This window comes from Neolamprologus brichardi, chromosome 23 (genome assembly GCF_056152115.1).
Source record: "Neolamprologus brichardi isolate AB-2024 chromosome 23, ASM5615211v1, whole genome shotgun sequence".
NCBI classification, from domain to species: Eukaryota; Metazoa; Chordata; class Actinopteri; order Cichliformes; family Cichlidae; genus Neolamprologus; species Neolamprologus brichardi.
In genome coordinates this window covers 38,476,340-38,495,972 of record NC_142125.1, presented here as the reverse complement: position 1 = coordinate 38,495,972, position 19,633 = coordinate 38,476,340, and the positions used below count along the sequence as shown (strand labels likewise).

General features: G+C 41.5%; 1 protein-coding gene and 1 long non-coding RNA gene across 2 annotated transcripts; both read left to right on the top strand.

The window, feature by feature from the left end:
• Positions 1-2,061: 2,061 nt before the first annotated feature.
• On the top strand, positions 2,062-13,999 carry LOC118455320 (uncharacterized). The gene is made up of 2 exons (XR_015717213.1): positions 2,062-2,635; positions 13,428-13,999. It is a non-coding gene; the product is annotated as an uncharacterized LOC118455320 (long non-coding RNA).
• A 2,785-nt stretch (positions 14,000-16,784) lies between these two features.
• sox1b (SRY-box transcription factor 1b) lies at positions 16,785-18,785 on the top strand. The gene has a single exon (XM_006804946.3). It carries the CDS (start codon positions 17,104-17,106, stop codon positions 18,160-18,162), a length of 1,059 nt encoding a protein of 352 aa, XP_006805009.1. The 5' UTR covers positions 16,785-17,103; the 3' UTR covers positions 18,163-18,785.
• The last annotated feature ends 848 nt before the right edge of the window (positions 18,786-19,633 follow it).

The following is a 19,633-nucleotide window of genomic DNA, read 5'->3' as shown; positions in this document are numbered from 1 at the left end:
GAATGTAATAACAGATAGAAGCTAGAGAGTTATCCAGCAGTGCTAGCATAGACTAGCTAGCTTGGTGAATCTCTAACTCACTGTGATTTTGAATAGCATGAACATTTTGGGTAGCAAAATACAGGACTGTACAAAAATAATGCATATCTAGCAGTAAAAATTAAATGGTCGAGTTATTTAAAAAAAAAAATTTCAGAAAGAAGGGGCACTTCTTGATTTTTGTAACTTTGTAAACATGATAACTTGAGAACAAGGTTGTAAATGACCACGGCAGAACCGGGTGCAAGTTCATGCTTTGCAGCATACTTTATTGACTCACACGGTTGCTGTTCACAATGCTCACAGAGCTGCAGCTCTCCCGCTGCCCGCTCAACATTATCACAACAACCCCAAACACAGCACCCATTACAATATTTAAGTCGGCGGGCGCGATTGCAGATGCCGTGCAGGTGCATCCGCCTTCCCTGCACGCCACCGGAGGCCACGCCCCACCACAAAGGCAACATGGGATTTTCAAATTGGCGCCATGAGTACATCTGTCATGGTCCTGGGTCAGGCCACCCAGTGTTTCTGAGTTCCATGTTATTTTGTTTTTTCATCTGTATTCCAGTTTCTTTTCAGTTTTCTAGTTAAGTTCGGTCATGCCCAGTTTACAGTTTTAGTTCATGGTTTATCAAGTTCCCCTCGTTGCTGTATGTGTCTTATCTGTCATATTTCTGGTCTGTATGGTTCTCATTGTCAAGTTTGTCATGTCTACTTCTCCATGTTTCCTGTTTTATTTTGAAAGAGTTCTTTGTTCATTATGTTCAGTTTCACATCCCTGGTCCTGTCATTAGGTTTATGTGTGTCAGCTGTTCTCCCTCATGTGTTTCCACTTCCCCTAATCATCCCTGTGGGTATTTAATCTGTGTGTTTCATTTCAGTCCTTGTCAGATCGTCTGTTATCCTCACCACAGATTTCATAGTTTTCCCTCATTGTTTCAATGTGTTTCATAGCATTCCTAGTAACTCTGCGTGTATAGTTTTTCATAGTTCTTTCAGTGTCATAGTCTTTTAGTTTACACAGTGTTCTTAGTCTCCTTAGTTTTCCCAGTTTCAGTGTGTCTCTGGTGTTTTTCTCATGCCATCAGCCACAATAAAGGCTCGCTTTATTTTTAGAAACTTACTTCTGTCTCCACTGTGTCTGCTTTTGGGTCTACCTCATCTTCACACCGGTGCACCCCACCATGACAACATCTACTAAAAATCTCAGATGAGTTCAACTATCTGTGACATTTTCCTCTAGGCTGCTTCTAGGCCTGACGACATAACATTTTAGCTGCCTAAAAAGGGGGGACTTTAATCCACAGACCAATAAGTAAATATGTTAATTTCATCCAAACAGTCTGTAGCATAGTAGGTGCAATGACTCATGCACAGGTATTTAATATAGGTACATTTTGTTCACGTTTTACAGTCTATAACAGACTTTTACTGGGGTAAAAAAGGACATGGATTGTGCTGGTGCACTGAACTGCTGTGATAACGTCTCCCTCTCTCACACACACGAAGCATAGAAAGAAGGGGATAAAGGGCCTTTTTTCCGTTCCACATGCCAGGCAGCTCCCAGTGGCCTCTCTGTTGACATAGCCGCCACAATGGGAACTAAAGGCCTCCCAATGCATCCCATTATGAGCCTAACCCCGGGCCCAGTGCTGCGCTGCAGGGTTAGCCAGTGCGGGCCAGCCGGCATCAGCCAAAGCCCCCTTGAATATTAGTCTGGGTATATAAGACTATCCTCTCGCTCCCGCCCCCTGCCACATTGTTCAGCGTTATTCTGCTCCCACAATAGGACATCACACTTTGGAAGTAATTTTCAAATAGGGGAAGCCAATCAAAAATAATGGCACTTATTGTTTCTCTTTTAACACACATTGCTGAGCGCCCTGCCCCTCCCTCCTCTGTCGCTTTCTCTGCCTGTGTAGCCCTAAACCCCAGGGTTCATTCACGTCTATTATATGGACAAATTAAATAAAACCCGGTATTGGTTGGAGGGGAGCAGAGAGCCACGCCGGCCATCGGTGGTGGCACTGGAAAGAATCAGAGATGGGAGGAACACCAAGCGGGGAAGGCCCGAGGAGTTGATTCAAGGCAGCACCAGAAGAGGTTTTAGGAAGAGCTCAGAATAACCCAGGAGGAAAGCACTGGGAAAAGGAGTGAAGTAGAAGAAAAAAGTGATGGGTACTGAAAACAGGGACAGAGTTCAGTTCTCCAACACGTAACCAAGTTTGTGCCATTAATGGATATATAAACCTCTGTGGGAGCTACCTAACGAAGATGTGCTAGGGGACAATCTGTCACTGCTAGCCAATACACAGACTATTGGAAAAGTAGTGGGAAATGTATCTAACTAGGAAAAACAAGAACTTATGAGGAAAAATGGAGACAGCACGTGGCATCCATTCTTTTCTGCTCACCTTCCATCTATCCAGAAAACATTGCTTTTAAAAAGTGTACAAATCAAAGCGTCTCTTGCCTCTTGATGGACTCGTTGATTACTGCAAGGACAAAATGGATATTTGGGGGGAAAGTTCTCAGCTTGTCTACCTGCTGCTTTATTGTCATGGATGCATGGATGCTGGTAAGATGAGGGAAGGTATGTTGCTTCTTCTAAAGGAGGGAGGGTCCTTTGAGGCCTGACAGTGTGTGTGTGTTGCATGGTTGAAGTTCTTTTGCTAATAAGTTGCTGGAGGTAAATGTATATTTTCTTGCTTTGAAAGCAGGGAATCTGTATAATTAGGCAACAACTGTTCTCATATAAGCACTGCTTTCACAAAACCCACAAAAAGCCTCAACATCATTGGCGAAAAAAATATAATAATTGCACCAAGTTGTAGCAGAGGGTCCCTGCAAAGAGCTACTATGACTACTGTTGATGGCCGGGTTTGTTAGCTGGCAATGGAAAGAAGTGAATTGGGGGAGTTTATGTGCATTCGCCAAGAGCCATGTGGTGTCTTTTAGTTTTAGTCAAGATTCTTCCGATCATGGGAAGATTAATGCTGGTGTCTTATCCTTATACATTCAATTCTCAGTGCTGATTTTCTGATGAGGAAGAAAAGTAGGCCTTCACAGATTTTCAGCTTTAACAAAATGGTTTTATTACCACCGAAGATGACCACAATGCAGAATCAGAGAAAGGAACAGCTTACGTGGTGTGCAAAAGCTCTAGTGCCTTAAATATGACATCGGTGTTTTGCAGAGCGCAACTGTTGTCTTGGATTGGATTCCTGGGAGCAGATTCTTAAATGTGAGCACGTACTTACAGATTGTTGCGAAACGTGTGGCTTGTTAATATATGACAACAGCTCAGATTTCATTTAAGGGGTGATTTAAGCCCAACGTAGAAACACTGGCCTAGGAAAAATCTCACTCAAAATCACTCCTCTAGCATGCTCAAACTAGAATCATACAAAGAAGACAGAAAGCAGATAGTGTAACTCCAGGTGGAAACACCAAGAGAAGCAAACAGGATAAACAAAGAGACATAAATAGGAGGAAGAGGAGAGAACGCTTAAGTGAAGGACAGGGGTGAAAAGGAATAGGGGAGGAACAAAATAAGAAGAAAAGGTTATCAAGAGAAGGGAGGAAAGGGCAGGTGCGGGATAACTGCTCTTTGGGGTCTTTGAAAGCAGCTGGCCCTGGCTTGAAGCTTGAACCCATTTAGGATGAGCAAGAGACATTGAGAACAAGTGCAAGGGAGCGAGAGAGAGTGAGGTAGCGGCTCCTCAACCCCACACTTAAAGGCCCTCCACAGGAAGTCCTCATTCTTCCCAGAGCGGACACCCCCTACCAACAGCTACGAAAAAGCCCTCATTTAGGATGTGTAGGGGGAGAGAGAAGACCCCCATCCTCCTCTGAGGGGGGTCCAATATCAAAACTTTCCCTCAGCAGGATAGAGAGAAATGTCAGCAAGAAAGACTGCTTCAGGCTCCTGCCCTTCATCATTTTATTTGGATATTGATTTGTGTGTAGGTTTGGCCTTTTCTGAATTTTGTGATGCTGAATTTAAAGTTGACCAGTCCATTACTGGACACTAATAGAAATGACTGGTAAAAAAAAATGAATTATTAAGATTCTTCAGGTCGTGTAATAACATATATCAGACTCCCTCTGGTCTTTGTGGATCCCCTCATATACAAGTAAAAGAAAAAAAAACATAATTATGATTTTCAACTTCTTTATACTCCAAAAACTTAATTTCAAATGAAAATGATCTACTTCATGTTACAATTTGTTTCCTTAGATAACAGAACTGGTATTGTGTTACTTTGTACTGAGGGTAGGGGACAATTTTATTTGAAAATAATGACCTTCACACTTCCTTATAGTGTCTTTATCAGTAAGCTCATAGGAGCCCGAATTTCCACAAAAGAGCCACTGCTGGATTTTTTGGATCAGGTCGTGTCTAAGCGTCTAATTTGAAGACATTCCCATCCCATAATTTCTTTCCAGTCATTATTAAAATTGGCAAAGATGACCCTCAGACCGACCTCATAAGTTATTTTTGCTTTCAGAAAGCAAATCAACTGAAGATTGCTAACCGACCATACGCTCCCAGCTTCACAAGTTCATTGAGTTTTTGGTGTTGCTTTTTATTATTATTTTCTTTGTTAATAAAATTAAGTTATAATTGTGCGTCTGGGGGAAAGGATCATTATCATCTGTATGCTGAATTTCTATATTTGCCTATACTTTTTTCATTATACACAGTTTTTACATACTCTCAAATTCCTACTACCTTTACCTCCAAAAAAATCAGAATATGTCAAACTTACTTTGTCAAACAAACTTAGACTAATAAATCAGACAGCTAATTTGTAAATGTCACCATTTTTAATTGTAATTTGAACTTTATGACTTTTACTTTTTCACTGTATTGCATGTTTTTTTAAAGGTAGATAAAGAAGTGGGCTTTAATTTCATCAGATGTGAATTTGTGTTGTAATAGACATAAAAAAAAAAAGTAGATTTCATAATTAATCTTGTTTTTTCTTAATAAAATATTAAATCATGTTTCCCCAAATGCACCCAAGACTGGTTGTTTAAATGTTTAAGTTAAAAAAAATTAATTAATTAAATCCGATCTCCGTGATTGTTAGCCAAACATTTGTCAAGTGAGTAAATTAATGTTTTTACACACACCGTACTCCACAACCTCATAAACTGGTAAGTTAACATAAAGTTAGAACAACTGTGATTTCAGCTGACAGAATCATTTTGAGATGTGTCAGGTAAACTCGGCCACAGTGGGGTTGTGTGGGATTAGCTGCTCTTTGCCACTGACACTAACCACACACACACACACACACACACACACACACACACACACACACACACACACACACAGAGGTATCTGTTGACAGTCAGCTGTTTTCTCTGCTGATGACAGAGAAAATAGGGGCAGGGGTGTGTATGAAAGTAGCGCTGTGCTTGTGATATTATTGCACATGTGTTATACCAACAGTGAGCTGGACTCATTTAACTTCAGCAGTTTTGTTAACAAACAAACAAAAAGTAAATCTTGAATGTCATGCAGAACTAGTTAATTTCTTTCATTCATTTATGATTTACAGTAGGGGGGAAAAGTCAGATCTTCCAGGAGGATATGAATCTCAGAATTGCTGATGCATCCACCTCCTCTGGAGGAAGTACTGCACTGCAGTTCTTGCACTCACACCTGTGACGTCACGTTGTCCCAGGGAAATGAAAGAGGTGAATGCACTGACAGTACTGAGATCCATATTCTATGATTAATGGTGTGTAGTCTCACTTTACGTTTGGTTATTATTTGAAAAGTAGATAATCCAAATTTGACATTTGCATTGACTGTAGTTCTGTGTTGAAAAGGGCCAAACTAGGGTGTGCCAACCACCATCTACTGTAGGTACTTACTTTGCTTCTCTTCCTTTTACATCCCCACTTTAAAGCTCTTACCTTGGATTATGATTGCAAGTTCTGAAAGTTTAGCAAAAACAAATTTTGATCTGCATATAGGAGAGAACAACCTGACCGGTAGCCCCCAGGAGACTTGAGCTGAGCCCACCCGTTGAGTCGTTTAAAGCAGCAAACAGTTGGTTTTTATGTAAAAACCCTGTCGTAAAAAAGAATTCAAGCTGCTGGATTTGAGCAGTGGAGTGAAAGTGAGGTTCCAGCATGCATCGTGATTTCACACTGTGTGTGCAGTGGATGTGCTTTGTGTATTCTGACAGATATGTGTGTGTTTGCATTAACCAGACAGGTTGAACTGATGCTGATCACTTTGATGTGTTCATTGTGTGTGTGTGTGTGTGTGTGTGTGTGTGTGTGTGTGTGTGTGTGTGTGTGTGTGTGTGTGTGTGTGTGTGTGTTTGCATTGGCTGAGACTGACTGCTCTCTGAGGGACTATCATTGCTGGTAATCCTCTTCATGGCCGACTAATCTGTTTTCGCCGGGTCACTCCATCCCAGCCCTCCCTCCCTCCCCCCGTCTCTCTCTCTCTCTTTCTCTCTCTCTTACACACACACACACACACACACACACACTTCCCTTTTCTCTCTTTTCACCACTCCTCAGCAGGGTTCCTCCCTCTCTCCTTACCTTGTTCTTCAAAGGTCACTTCTTTATTCTTCCCTCGCTCCTTTCTATCTGCCCTTCTCCCTTTAATAACACTAATCTTATTATACAAAGAATCAAAGCTTTCATGTTTACCTCCTGTCCATTTGAAAATCAAACTAATAATAAGAGGTTAAGGATCTCCTTCCTCCCCCTCTGTGCTCTTCCTCCTCCTGATCCTTCCACTCTTCATTTACCATTTCCTCCAACTTCCCTCTGATCATGTAAGAGCTACAGGAGTGGCCAGTTTCCATCTGCAGCTATGTATATCTTGTGGCTATTGCAGTCTTTTCTGGGACCTCTGTGCCCTTCCATGCACACATATGTAGAAATGTGAGCAGGCAGAACAACAGAGCAGGCATCAGTGTCAACACATATAGCGCTACTTAAATGCAGAACTCCATGTGGGATTTGCTAGTTCACTTCATAAAGAGCTGATTTACCAGGAGTGTGGCTGAGTCTGACCTTCTTGCTTGCCTGAGCAAAAATGTGATGATTGATTTGAAGCCATCTCTATGATGCTGTTTCTTGCAAGAATCCTCTACTGCTTCTCAACACACAGTTTTAGTTTCTTTTTAGTAAATGCTGATTGCAAAGCACCTTATGTCATAAATCCCAGGGAGTAACATTTCTATGGAGTATACGACAAACACCTTAGACCTCCATTAAATTAAAAAAATACTTCTTTCCAATCCTTCCAATCATCTCATCTTTCTCAACCCTGCAGCTTACCTCTGCTCTCACCGCTGACAAAACCCCAATCAGATTTCTTCCCAGTTCCTGCACAAACAGGCAAACTCAAACACGTGGTCTAATCATATTTCTGCCTATCTAGAAGCAATCAGTGATAGTGTTGGCTGCTCCCGAGCGCCTCGACAATACTGGCAGAGAGGGAGGCCACGCATGCTCTAATTAAATTAAATGTGTATTCTGGTGTGTGTGTGTGTGTGTGTCTGTGGAGGGTTGTGGGTATGTGGGGGATGTTATGAGGGAGCAGGGCACAAATAAAAATGTAGCCGCTGCATCAACACTGCTTGACCCGCCTGCAGCAGATGGAAGAGCGATGGAGGGAATAAAGGCTCGATGAATAGCTCAGCTGAAAGTGCCAAAGGTCAAAGCAGGATGTTGATCATCGCTGCTACATTAACAGCATCATGTTTTTTTTAATGATCTGTTTTTACACATCACGTTTTAGAAATTACTCATTAGAGTTTGACAATTTCTGCTAATGAATTTCCCATTCCTTGCCTGCTTGTGTTTGGGAACACAACATTCCCGATCCTAACACCATATCACCGACAGACAAGACTTAAAAAAAAACAAAGAGTTAAACATGAGTCTGAAAAGCAAATACTCACCTGCTTACTGCAAAAAAGACTTTTGCACCTGTGAAACAGTTTTTGATTGCTCATTGCACAATGGACTATGTCTTTTTTGATCTACCTTTTTCTTAAGTAGGTCCCTGTTTGCCTGGTTGCATTGTACGCTGGACAAATCATTGAGATGGAAGGCAAAATATCAATTTCTGCCTAAAGTTTCAACCTTTGACTACATCTTGTACGGTTAATACGAGAGGAAAGGAAAAAAAGCAACCAGACAATGTGCCAACGACAGAAGTAAATACTGTAGAGCATAAACAATGCAGGTTATATGAAACAGTCTTTTCAAATCCTTTCTAAGGAAAGGAAATGCATTCAGAATGCTTGTAAGGCGTCAAGGATGCACGTAATGCGTAATTTCCCTGGTTTAGAGCAAAAATCCAGCTCACCTCACAGAGCATTTGGTCTCAGCTACGACGTAGAAGCTCATCTGAAGCTGAAACATGAAGTCAGTCAGAAATCATGCGCTCTTACATTTGGTACGGCAGTAAAACCAGTTGGCTTTAATGGACTTTATTTTTAAGTTTGCATGCTTTTCCTCCACCCCCATACTCCCACCAAAGACTCTTAATCATTTGTAGTAATTACACAGTTCACAGCTCAGTAAGTCTTTCTAAGCATTTTCTTTGAAAAGTTCAGATGGGTCCTCAAGAGGTGGACCAGAGTAAGAGTAAGAGTAGGGAAATGGCACAGCCTGAGCATCTCCACTCTAAGCATCTCCATGCTGTTTTTGAGATATAAAGCTCAAAGCAAGTTTCTGGTCATTGCTGCCAGATCCCATTAGCAAAAAGTGATGCGGCTGCTAATTGTTCAAGTATTTGAAAAGAGATGACCTGAGGTCTTGTTTACACTGAGCTGAAAACTGTTTTATTTTATGCCTGACCGGAAAGAAAAGCTCAGGATGTGTGACTTTAAGTGTCCAATATCTGTATTAGAAATGTTAGAGTAAATGGTCTTAAAGCTCCAGTGTAAATGCGGACTTCTCTGCCTGCACCCTTAGCTGTCTGCCAGACAGGCAAAACCCATTAGCAAGGCTCTGTTAGCAATCGTCTTGTAAACCGAGACCCCAGGCATTCATTAGGCATCAATCAAAGGACGAGGTGTGATGATTAAATGATGAGTGCAAATGCTTAACAGTGTTCGGTACACCAGGCCACTTTACTCTGACACTTGAAAATGGGGTGGGGGGAAATGGATGGAAGAAAGATGATGTTAGTCTCTGTGGAGATGGCTGGAACTGGATGGTTGCAACTGGTTAATTTATTCATGCAAGTTATTAAAGAAAGTGAATTTCAAAACCTTGAAGTCAAAGCTTGATGATGCCGCCAATTGCTAGTGGAGCGAAGAGAAGTTAAAGTGCTCGCATTGTCTCTCAGTAATCATCATTAAACTGTACTTAGTTCAGGAATTTGTAGACTTTCTTACAATTTCACAGCTCAGAACATTTCAGTGAAGCGGCCGTAGTATCCGAACAAAGTCTGTGATTCTCCAGTGTTCTGAAACCTGTAACAATAACAATGAATACATCAGTTTTAAATAACTCACATGACATATAATGCAGCCATGTTCAATTCTTTTACTCGTGCTAATATTTGCACATTTGCAAACATTTTTTTCCTCGCTTATTTGGTTAAAAACTGCATTTTTGTGTCAGTCATAACTCCTACATTTGTGCTGTCCAGAGGGCTTTGGTAACCACCAAAGGGCAACACCCAAAAGACAAAATCACAGACTGCATTGTATCTGTCTGTGCATAAATTCAGCCCATCTCACTAGAACATGGCACAGTGTTTTGGTGGTGGTGGTGGGGACGTGGGGGATCACAAGTATACTGGCCAAGACCAATCTGCAATCAGAAAAATGTGCTGGAACAGTCTGGGAAAGACGCCTATCACATTTTAATATTTGAGATCGCTATCAGTGCCACACACTTTGCACAAATGCTCCAGTACCCCATTAGTCTACAAAGAAAGAAAAGATTGATTTATTTGTGTGTTAGCCTACTAAGTATTAAAGTTCAGTAATGAGTTAGTCAAGTTTTGCTCAGTGCAATTATATAAGTTACACCAAGCAGCTTAAAAATGTAGAAATTCTTTTTAAAAAAAGTTATACTTTATGATATACTTTTCATATCCTGGTTATACTCACCTCAAGTCTGTTGTTTCTACCTTTTGACAGGAACAGTGTTCTTACATATACTGGAAAGCATCGTGCTTTGTTGGAGGTCATTACAGCAGATCCTTTTTCTAAATCATCAGAGGCCAACACGTGAACTTCGCTGTCAGACATGCCTGGGCATAACTCGTTATTGTCCACACAAGGAAAGGGAAATGCATGTCGTCGCTCTGTCATTGGTATTACAAAATGTCACCTTCATGTGATGTAAAAGTTAGCCTCAGTTGGCAGGGGCTAAGAGAGTCTATAGATTTTAGCTCCCAGTCACACAGGCTTAGAGAGCATTCAGCAACCCCCGGTCGCTATAGGGAAAAATTTGTATTTCCCAGTTTGTAGTAAAGTGGTTGATGCTGGCCATTGCTGGTGTAACAATGGTGGAGATAGGTATATGGTGCAGCAGAGTATACATCTCATCAACTGGTCACTAAGCATTAGTAAAAAAAAAAAAAAGGCACAGAGGAAACTGAGACCACTCGCTTTCAAAGTAAAAGTTTTTTAATTTTTAATGTGTATGTTCCAGCAGTAAGACAAATGGTCTCTGTTTCCTTTTGGCTCATATATTACAAGATTCACTGCTGCTCAGCGAGTAGTTGGCAAATTCTTGTAGACAAGTCAGAATGTTCCATCTTCCAATCATTCAGCTTGCATGTATGAGTCTTTACAGATGATCTAAATCATTTGTATTTTGCTAAGAACCAGTACACAAAACACTAACAACCGATCCAATCAAAAATCCCACTATATGTTGTCATTTAAATTCTTGATTGGTATTAAGGTTTTCAAAATAAAAGCATTCTGTAATAACTTATCAGGATGATAAGGAATTTTCTAAATAAAAGCAACTGTTGAATGTTCACCATAATTTACAATAGTCCAACCATACAGAACACAGCCCCCGACTGCAGCAGGTGTCTCTGCACCTGTACGCATTGTTACTACGAGTACCTTTTCAGCTAAAATAACACCCCCTCCCCCATGTGTGTGTTTTTTCGCGTGAGCAGAAAAAAATGCTCTAAAAGTATTCAAAATATATATGTAAATATTGCCTCTTAATAAATGTAGAAAAAATGAAGCTTTCACAAAACAAAGCAACATCTGATGTGATACTGTAGCTCCTTTTATATGACGAGCCAGCCCATGTTTAGATAACATATCTGAAGCGGCGCTAGCATTTTCTTTAAAGAAAAGCTTAATTCGACTATGCCAGGAGGTTTTTCTTAGCAATTTTTCTAAACACTTAACATATGTCATACCTTCCAGCTGTGTATTCATACTGTATGCAAGCATGCATGTGTGTGTTTGTGTACTGTCTGTTCAGTCAGAGCTGCTGAGCTCCAGTAGAGCTGACAGTTTGCTGTGACAGTGAGCCTTAAACAAACCCACCGGGTCGGCTGCTGCACAGAAGAAATGCCTTTGATTCTGTTAGAATGTGCGTGTCCGTGTGTGTGTGTGTGTGTGTGTGTGTGTGTGTGTGTGTGTGTGTGTCTATCTCTCTATTAAGTAGAGCTAAACAGATTGGGATAACTTATTATATACATTTCCCTTTTTTCAATATTATTGTATGTTTTATAAAAAGATGAGGATTATGGAAAGTGTCTTTGATGCAATTAGTAACTTAAAGTTCTAAAAACGTTGCTGAGGATCATCAAAAGGTAAAGTCTACCTAGTGAAGGTTCCAGTCTGTTGTACTATGAAGTGAGAATGATAGGTTAGCGACCGACGTGGAGCATAAAATCTGATTTTACCGGGCTAAATCAACTTTCAGAGCTTTAATGTGCAGCTGAGAGCAGCACATAAAAAACACTGGGAGCAGCAAAATAAAGAGAACTTGAGACGATCTTCTTTGTGATTGCGACTGATGCGTGGTTGTGATTATCATCACCAGCGCACCAGTGTTGCATTTTGCTGTTATATTTTAATAATCTTGTAAAATCTCTATCACCTGTTCTAATGACAATATCTCTGCTAAACATTTTCCTCACGATTTCATGATCTCAGTCGCTCGTTCAGCTTCTGCTGATTTAAAAAAAACGCTGTGTTTGGCATGCCGGCAGTGGAAACTGATCTTGAGCCTTCAAAACAGGACTTCAGAAACTAGTGGATGGCGTCACAGTAGTTATGTCAATTTTTTAACATAGGCTGAAGCACAAAGCTGGGTTAACAAAGAAAGCTGTGTTGATTGACTGGGGGTTTAAGCTTTGTTAAGATAGCTAACACAAAGCAAATCTGACTATGTTGAACTTCCTTCGTAGTTGTGAACATATTGTATTGACTACAGAGTGATCATCATCTGACGAAATGAGGGTTTCTGACAGCACAAAAAACACCTTTTACATGAAGTACCTCTGTCTGAAAGTGCATACACATAGATTTTTAATATATAGACCATGAAACAGAAAAAAACATAACAAAATACAGCAGTGAATGCGCTTATTGAAAGAAAAAAAACGTATCTGATAACACAAGAAGTCATCCAGTGTTTCATTATTCCTTTTTGACTTTTATAAACTTGAAAAACCTAATAATTGTTTTAATCCCACATCTGAAAGTCTCACTTTCCAAAAATCCAGAGTCGATGTACAGCAGAGCTTCCCGCACTGTGCTATCAGCCCGCTGGCTGCCCTGACACAAACAATATCCATCAGAGCAGTCTGGATATTTCCAGCCTGTCCAGGCTCACTCAGTGCTGCTGTCTGCTTAAAATCCAGCAGCTGCTGGATACATTCATATGCTATTTTTAATTTTAAGTACAAAAATAAAAAAATATTCATGTGCACCAACTTTCAGGTAATTGAACCAGTACAAACTATTTTAATTATGTCATTTCGCCACAGAGGACTTTTGCTATTTTAGTGTTTAGTATGTTTAAGCATTCAATTTGTTAGAAATGTGAAGGATTTTGATGACGGGAAAGCATCGAGTCTAATTTTAAACCACTGAAGAGATAAATGTTCCAGGAAAAACACTCATCTTTTTTTTTTTTTATTCACAAACGTAGGGGGAAAAAAATAAACCCAACCAAGCTGTAGATGGTTGTGGATGTGATTTTGAGGAAAGGCTATTTATTTATTTAGATTAGCTGAGCTTGTCAGGACAGCAGCGCTCATATCAAGAGCAGTAATAATAGTATAAAATGAGGGAAACTGTCTGAATGAAGCTGTTGTTTTTGTGCTTCCTCTTTCAAAGCGCTTTGTTCCCCACCCCCCTATTATCAAGTTTGCTAAACTGCTCTGTCTGTTGCAGACTTTCACTGATCTGAAGTGAAGCTTGAAAATGAAGAACTGCATCTCATCATCATCAACATCATCTGCCACCTCAAGACAACAGGATTACTGAACACACAAACTCAGGAGTTTTGATGGCTAAAAACCACATAAATGTTGCTCAGGTTCCTTTAAACTGTTTCACTAACTGCTAACTCATCCACTGAGACACTGAACAAACTACTTGTATCCTTCCGGGTTTCTGGAGATAATGTATGATTATGGATGTCACACGCTGCCTTATTAAAAATTGAACTGCATGATTCAAGCTACATTATCCATGCTTTCTCTGTCACTCCCACATCTTTAACTTGTTAACATTCTCTTCCTATTCAGCGCCACAATAAACAAATAGTTTTGATGCGATTGAGGAGCTGGCGAGCTTTAACGCAGCCAGCACAAAGCCTCGCTTATAATACACAAGTTGTTGCATTGACAGGAGTTATTAGGGCAATACATATGTCAATACACTCCCTCAGTTAAATCTACACCACCTGGAATCTTAACATGTTGTTAACCTTCTGTAAATACTATAAAGCTTCACTTGGATAACCTGATATGAGTCAGTTCTTTATTTCATCACATTATTTTTGTCCACTGGCTCCTTAATAACAATTAAACATGCGTGCAAAACACAGCAGCTATTTACTTAGTCACCATTTACCCCTGTTTCCATGGCACAGCAGGGAACACAAACTCCTGCAAGCTACTCTTATTTTTTTTAATAATAATAATAAAGTAAAAAAGAATTACCAAAGACAAAAAACTGACATAGCTTGAGAAAAAAGATGGATGAACTGTTCCTTTGTTTCCACTTCCAGTTCTGTGCTTTTTGAATATATAACACAAATTGTTTTTCAGAATAACCTGATAATGAAGATTAATATGAAGAGAATACCTGATTAGGTTTGGAAATCAGGCTCAGTCAGGAAGGGAAAAAATAAAGATACATTTGATTAGTATTGTGAAGGCACCTGCACTGGCTTTTCTAACTTCATAGGGTTCAAGGTCACATAGAAATAGTTCTCCAAATAATACAGAGTGACTCCAGTAGATCAAATTTTCACTACAGTGAAGAAAAGTTGATCTCTATAACAGCGACACACTCCACCAGGGCCTCAAATATTCCTCTGAGCATGTGCAACTTGTTAAAAAAAATAGCCTTAATCATTCTCTAATTGCACTTTTGATGTGCATGCAAACAAGCTTTAATTATGTCACAGATGAAAAAAAACAGCAGCAATAATGTTTGCAACTAAACTTGGTGCTCATTGACAATCAGAAGCAGACCAGATTTCCTTCAGGGATATCCAAGGGGCTGCTTTTACCTGGAGCAGGTAATTTACCTGCAGTAAGACAGCACACGGGACCAATTAACTGATGATGGAGTAACAGACAGGGTGGGAGCAGTGTCTTTGCGGCCTTTTTCTTGGCTCTCGTGTAAATGAAACCATCCAAATGTCCCCAACAAAGAATCTCTCAAAGAGTTTTAATCTCTATCAGCTGTCAGGTGAGCCCTCAGTATGTGACAAAGTCCCTTTCCCTCACTGCCGCAAAATCAATAAATGAATAGATCAGAAAATAGCACAAAGTGCATTCACTGACAGGATATTATTATTTGTTCAATGGGAAATATTTCTGTCAATTCTTTTGATGTGATTTCTCAAAGAATTCCTCTGCTGGATTTAAATGTGCTCATCCGTGCATGTGTGTGTGTGTGTGTGTGTGTGTGTGTGTGTGTGTGTGTGTGTGTGTGTGTGTGCTGGAAGCATGAAAAAAAAAGAAAGAGAAAAAGCAGAGAGAGATTTCACAGTGAGCGCTAAACAGATCACACAAGCCACTTAACAGCACTATACCCAACTGGTACAAGGGAGCGAGAGAGGAAAATCCAGCCGTGCCAACATGCCAATATAGTTTAGCAGCTCGCTGAGAGGCGGGCAGCACCTGACAGATGCCACTTGGGAGCATAATCCCAGAGGAATGAAAAGATCCTGCACATGATGGGAAGCCAGGGAAGCAGGAGGAGACCGGAATACCTAACAACAAATTGAAATGTTAATGTTATCTGTCTGTTATGTGTTCTTTCTTTTTTCTATTTTAGGGCTTCGGAGCTACCACATGGGCCCAAAAACGGATCCAAATGCAAATAAATTACACTCCTTTTTGCTCCTGTTGATTAATTATTTGAATTATTTCTCTACTGGGTTGCAGATGCTTACATTTAATCTGAATATCTTTCAGTTTTGGACTGTGAGTAGTCAGCTCAGAAAAACTGTGATGGGCTTTTTTTATCACATTTTTCTGACCAAACAATTAATAGACGCAGTAATGTGCAGATTATGATTATTTGTGGAAGCCCTAATAAAACGTGACTTGTGCAGGAATTTATGAACAGTTATTCAGAGGGAAAATATACATATATATATATATGTATATATAATGTATAATAATGATCTCTGCAAAAGCAGGAGCCTGGAAGAATATCTGGGGCCTAATGCAGCGGGCCTGCCGCTGCTTTACAGTGACAGCGTCGTCATTATTATTGGTATTATTATTATTAGACCTCATTAGTTTATTAAAATGCTTTCATTAAGAGCCTCTAACATTTCCAACGTTTATTATGGGATTACTGTAGTTTTTGTTTTCTGCCCTCCCTCCTCCTCCTCTTTTTCCTCTCGTGCGTGCTCGCCACGGGAGCGCCGGTGAAACAAACAAAAGATGCTGCTTTGTATGGCACGTGCTCCGGGCGTCACTCACCTGTTACCTAGCAACGGGCACAACAGAAAAGCACCTGTGGCTCTGAATGAGAGGCAAAAAAAAAATGGTGGGGGTGAGCTTTTTAGGGACCATTTAGGTTAAATGTATAATACTTAGCAAAGGATTAAATCTCATAGCGCTGCGGCTAAACGGGAAAGCTAAACACGTAGCTGAAGGCGCTCTGCTTTGTAGTTTTCACTGGCCGTAAGCAGCGGGCTAACACGCTTATATGATGCCTGTGAATCAGTTGTTATTAATTATTAATATTAGTATTATATTCGTACTTGCTTGTGGCGTTAATTTGCCCTGATGGCGTCTTGTTTTTATCGTAAACACTGATTAAATCAGCCTGTTTGAAGCAAGAGCACGTGCGCAAAAATTACCGGAATTAAACTGTTTGTATGTTGTGTGTTTTCTCTCTCTCTTTCACACACACACACGCACACACACATAAAAAAAACAGATGACAGAGGGAGTAATTTTTAGGTCTCGCGCTCCGACGTCACCAGAACCTCGAGTCCCCCCCCCCTGCATGCAAATCACGTCTGCGCTCGAGCCTCTCCATTGGCCGTCTCGCGCTCATTTAGCTGCTGTCAAAGCGCGCGGCCCGGGCACGCTCCGGTAACTTTTCCCCACTACAGCTTCAACCAAAGTAAGCTCAAACAAGCGGTTTCCATTCTTGTCTGCGCTCGTGGATGACAGAGGGGGGAGAAAAAAGAGGAGGAAAAAAAGAGGTGAAAACGGAGGAAGTGCGGGAGCAGGTTTACCTCTGAGCGGATTTCATCCCCTCTCTCTGCTTCTTTCACTCTTCATCCATCTCTCCCTCGGAGGTTTAGCTGCGCGCGGGCCAGCCTGAATGTTTCTTCGTGTTTGACTGGTGTCCCACAAAGACGAGGTGAATGTACAGCATCATGATGGAAACGGACTTACATTCCCCCGTGGTGCCCCAGACCAACCCGTCCAACCCGGGGGGACACGCGGGAGGCGGAGGCGGGGGGGCCGGAGGCAAAGTCCCACAGGAGAGGATCAAGAGACCCATGAACGCCTTCATGGTGTGGTCCCGGGGTCAGCGGAGGAAAATGGCACAGGAGAACCCCAAGATGCACAACTCGGAGATCAGCAAGCGGCTCGGCGCCGAGTGGAAAGTGATGACGGAGGCGGAGAAGAGGCCGTTCATCGACGAGGCGAAGCGGCTCCGGGCCATGCACATGAAGGAACACCCGGACTACAAGTACCGGCCGCGGAGAAAGACCAAGACGCTGCTGAAGAAGGACAAATACTCGCTGGCCGGCGGGCTCCTCGGCTCCTCAGCGGCTGTGGGGATGGGCGGCGGGCAGCGGCTGGAGAGCCCCGGAGGGGGGCACGCGGGGGCAAACGCAGGCTACGCCACGCACGTGAACGGCTGGGCCAACGGCGCGTACTCGGGCCAGGTGGCGGCGGCAGCGGCGGCGGCTCACGCCATGATGCAGGAGGCGCAGCTGGCGTACACGCAACACCCGGGCACCGGGGCTCACCCGCACCACCCGCACCATCACCCGCACCACCACCCGCACAACCCGCAGCCCGTGCACAGGTACGACATGAGCGCCTTATCTTACAGCCCCATCTCAAACTCTCAGAGCTACATGAGCGCGTCTCCGCCGGGCTACGGTGGCATCACCGGCTACACCCACCAGCACCAAAGCTCCGGCGTGTCTCCGGTGTCCGGGGCCATCGGCGGCACTTTGGGGTCTCTCGTGAAATCTGAGCCGAGCGTGAGCCCGCCGGTGTCCACCGCGCGCGCACCGCCGCCGTGCCCCACGGGGGACCTGCGGGACATGATCAGCATGTATCTGCCGACCGGTGAGGTGGCGGGGGACTCCTCCGTTCAGAGCAGACTGCACGTGCTCCACCCGCAGCACTACCAGAGCAGCGGCTCCACTCCGGTAAACGGGACGGTTCCTCTGACCCACATTTAAACCCCCCACATGTCCTGCAAGCACCACAAACCACAACCAAATATTTACACTCTAGATGTGGGCGCGAGCTGCTGATGAATTGTAAATTATAGGCGGTTATAGCCATAAAAATGCAATCACTTTGAACAAACTTTTTTTTTTATCGTTATTAATTTTTTTTTCTTTCAGTGATGGATTCTTCTGTCTGTCCGAGTTTAAAGGAAAGCGCACACGGTTCACTATCGCTCTCTGGAACAGAGCATGCCAAGTGTTTTTTTGTTTTCTATTTTTTTCACACAATTTAAATTATAATCCGTGAAGTGCTGGTGCGATTTGAAGGGTTTTTTTTTTTCCCGACTTTTCTGTGGAATTAAAGGCACCAGCGGTGTGTTTAAGGGATCCATAAAAGCTGTCCGAAAAATGAGCAGAGGGCGGGAATGGAAGATGTGTTGGAGAAGAAGAATAAGGAGAAAAAAAAAGTTTCTAGGCTGCAGTTTTTAAAAATGATTTCCAGTTTTAATGCTTGTAAACATGTGAGTCAGTCGGTGTAATTTGAATTTTGTTTTTGTTGTTGTAAAATCTTGTAAATTGTGAATAAATAGGCCTACTGAAAACGCTTTTATGCAATTGTACATAATTTACAAAAATGCCGCAATTTTCTTTTCTTTTGAGGGAGGGGGCGGGGTTAAAGAGGAAACGAATATGCGCCGAGTTTAATAAATTTTAAAGAATTTCTTCTGTCTTGGAGAAAGCTCGTGGTGTGTTTAATGTCTGCATATTTAAACTGCTCTGAGAATTCCTGGTTATCTACATCGGCTGTATTGTTAGGATATAACGACACATGCTCGTCCTTGTATGGCTGGATTAACGTTAAAGTCGCCGCAAATAGACGGGAAAAAACAAATCTGGTCAAAAAATGCACAAAACAAGAAATAAATAATAATTAATACGTTGCACGCACGCCTGTTTCCTAAGCACAGAGGTGACTTTGATAATAGCATGCCCTGAATTAGTCTCGGCGTTTTTAATAGATGATTTCTCCTCTGATAAAAACATGATCAGGTTTTGCTCTTCATTCTGATCGAGCCTTTTTTTTTTATTTATTTATGTTTTATTGATACAGTTGAAAAAACGGTATTTACCCGCCATTAAAATCCTAACATCACTCTTTACATTACATGATTACATCATTACTCTTTTCATCATCATTATTAAGATGATAACAGACATCTGAGAACAGATTCATTGGTGTAAATGCAGATTTTTTTTAATCCTCTTCGTTGTTTGTTTGTTTATATTTGGGGTTTTCTGCACTAGAATTTTTTTTTTAAAGCATTTAAAATAATAAACACTCAGGTGCTGACAACATAGGATCCTATATTTTGTAATCTGATAATTTATCTGTAAGAGTCGGTGGTTAAAATATAGATAAAAATTGACTACATTTTTAGCCAAACACTGTCCTAATACTCAAGATTTTTTTTTCTTAAAT

Excerpts from the sequence above, each read along its gene's own strand:
- sox1b (XM_006804946.3), top strand. The coding sequence starts at position 17,104 with ATGTACAGCATCATGATGGAAACGGACTTACATTCCCCCGTGGTGCCC.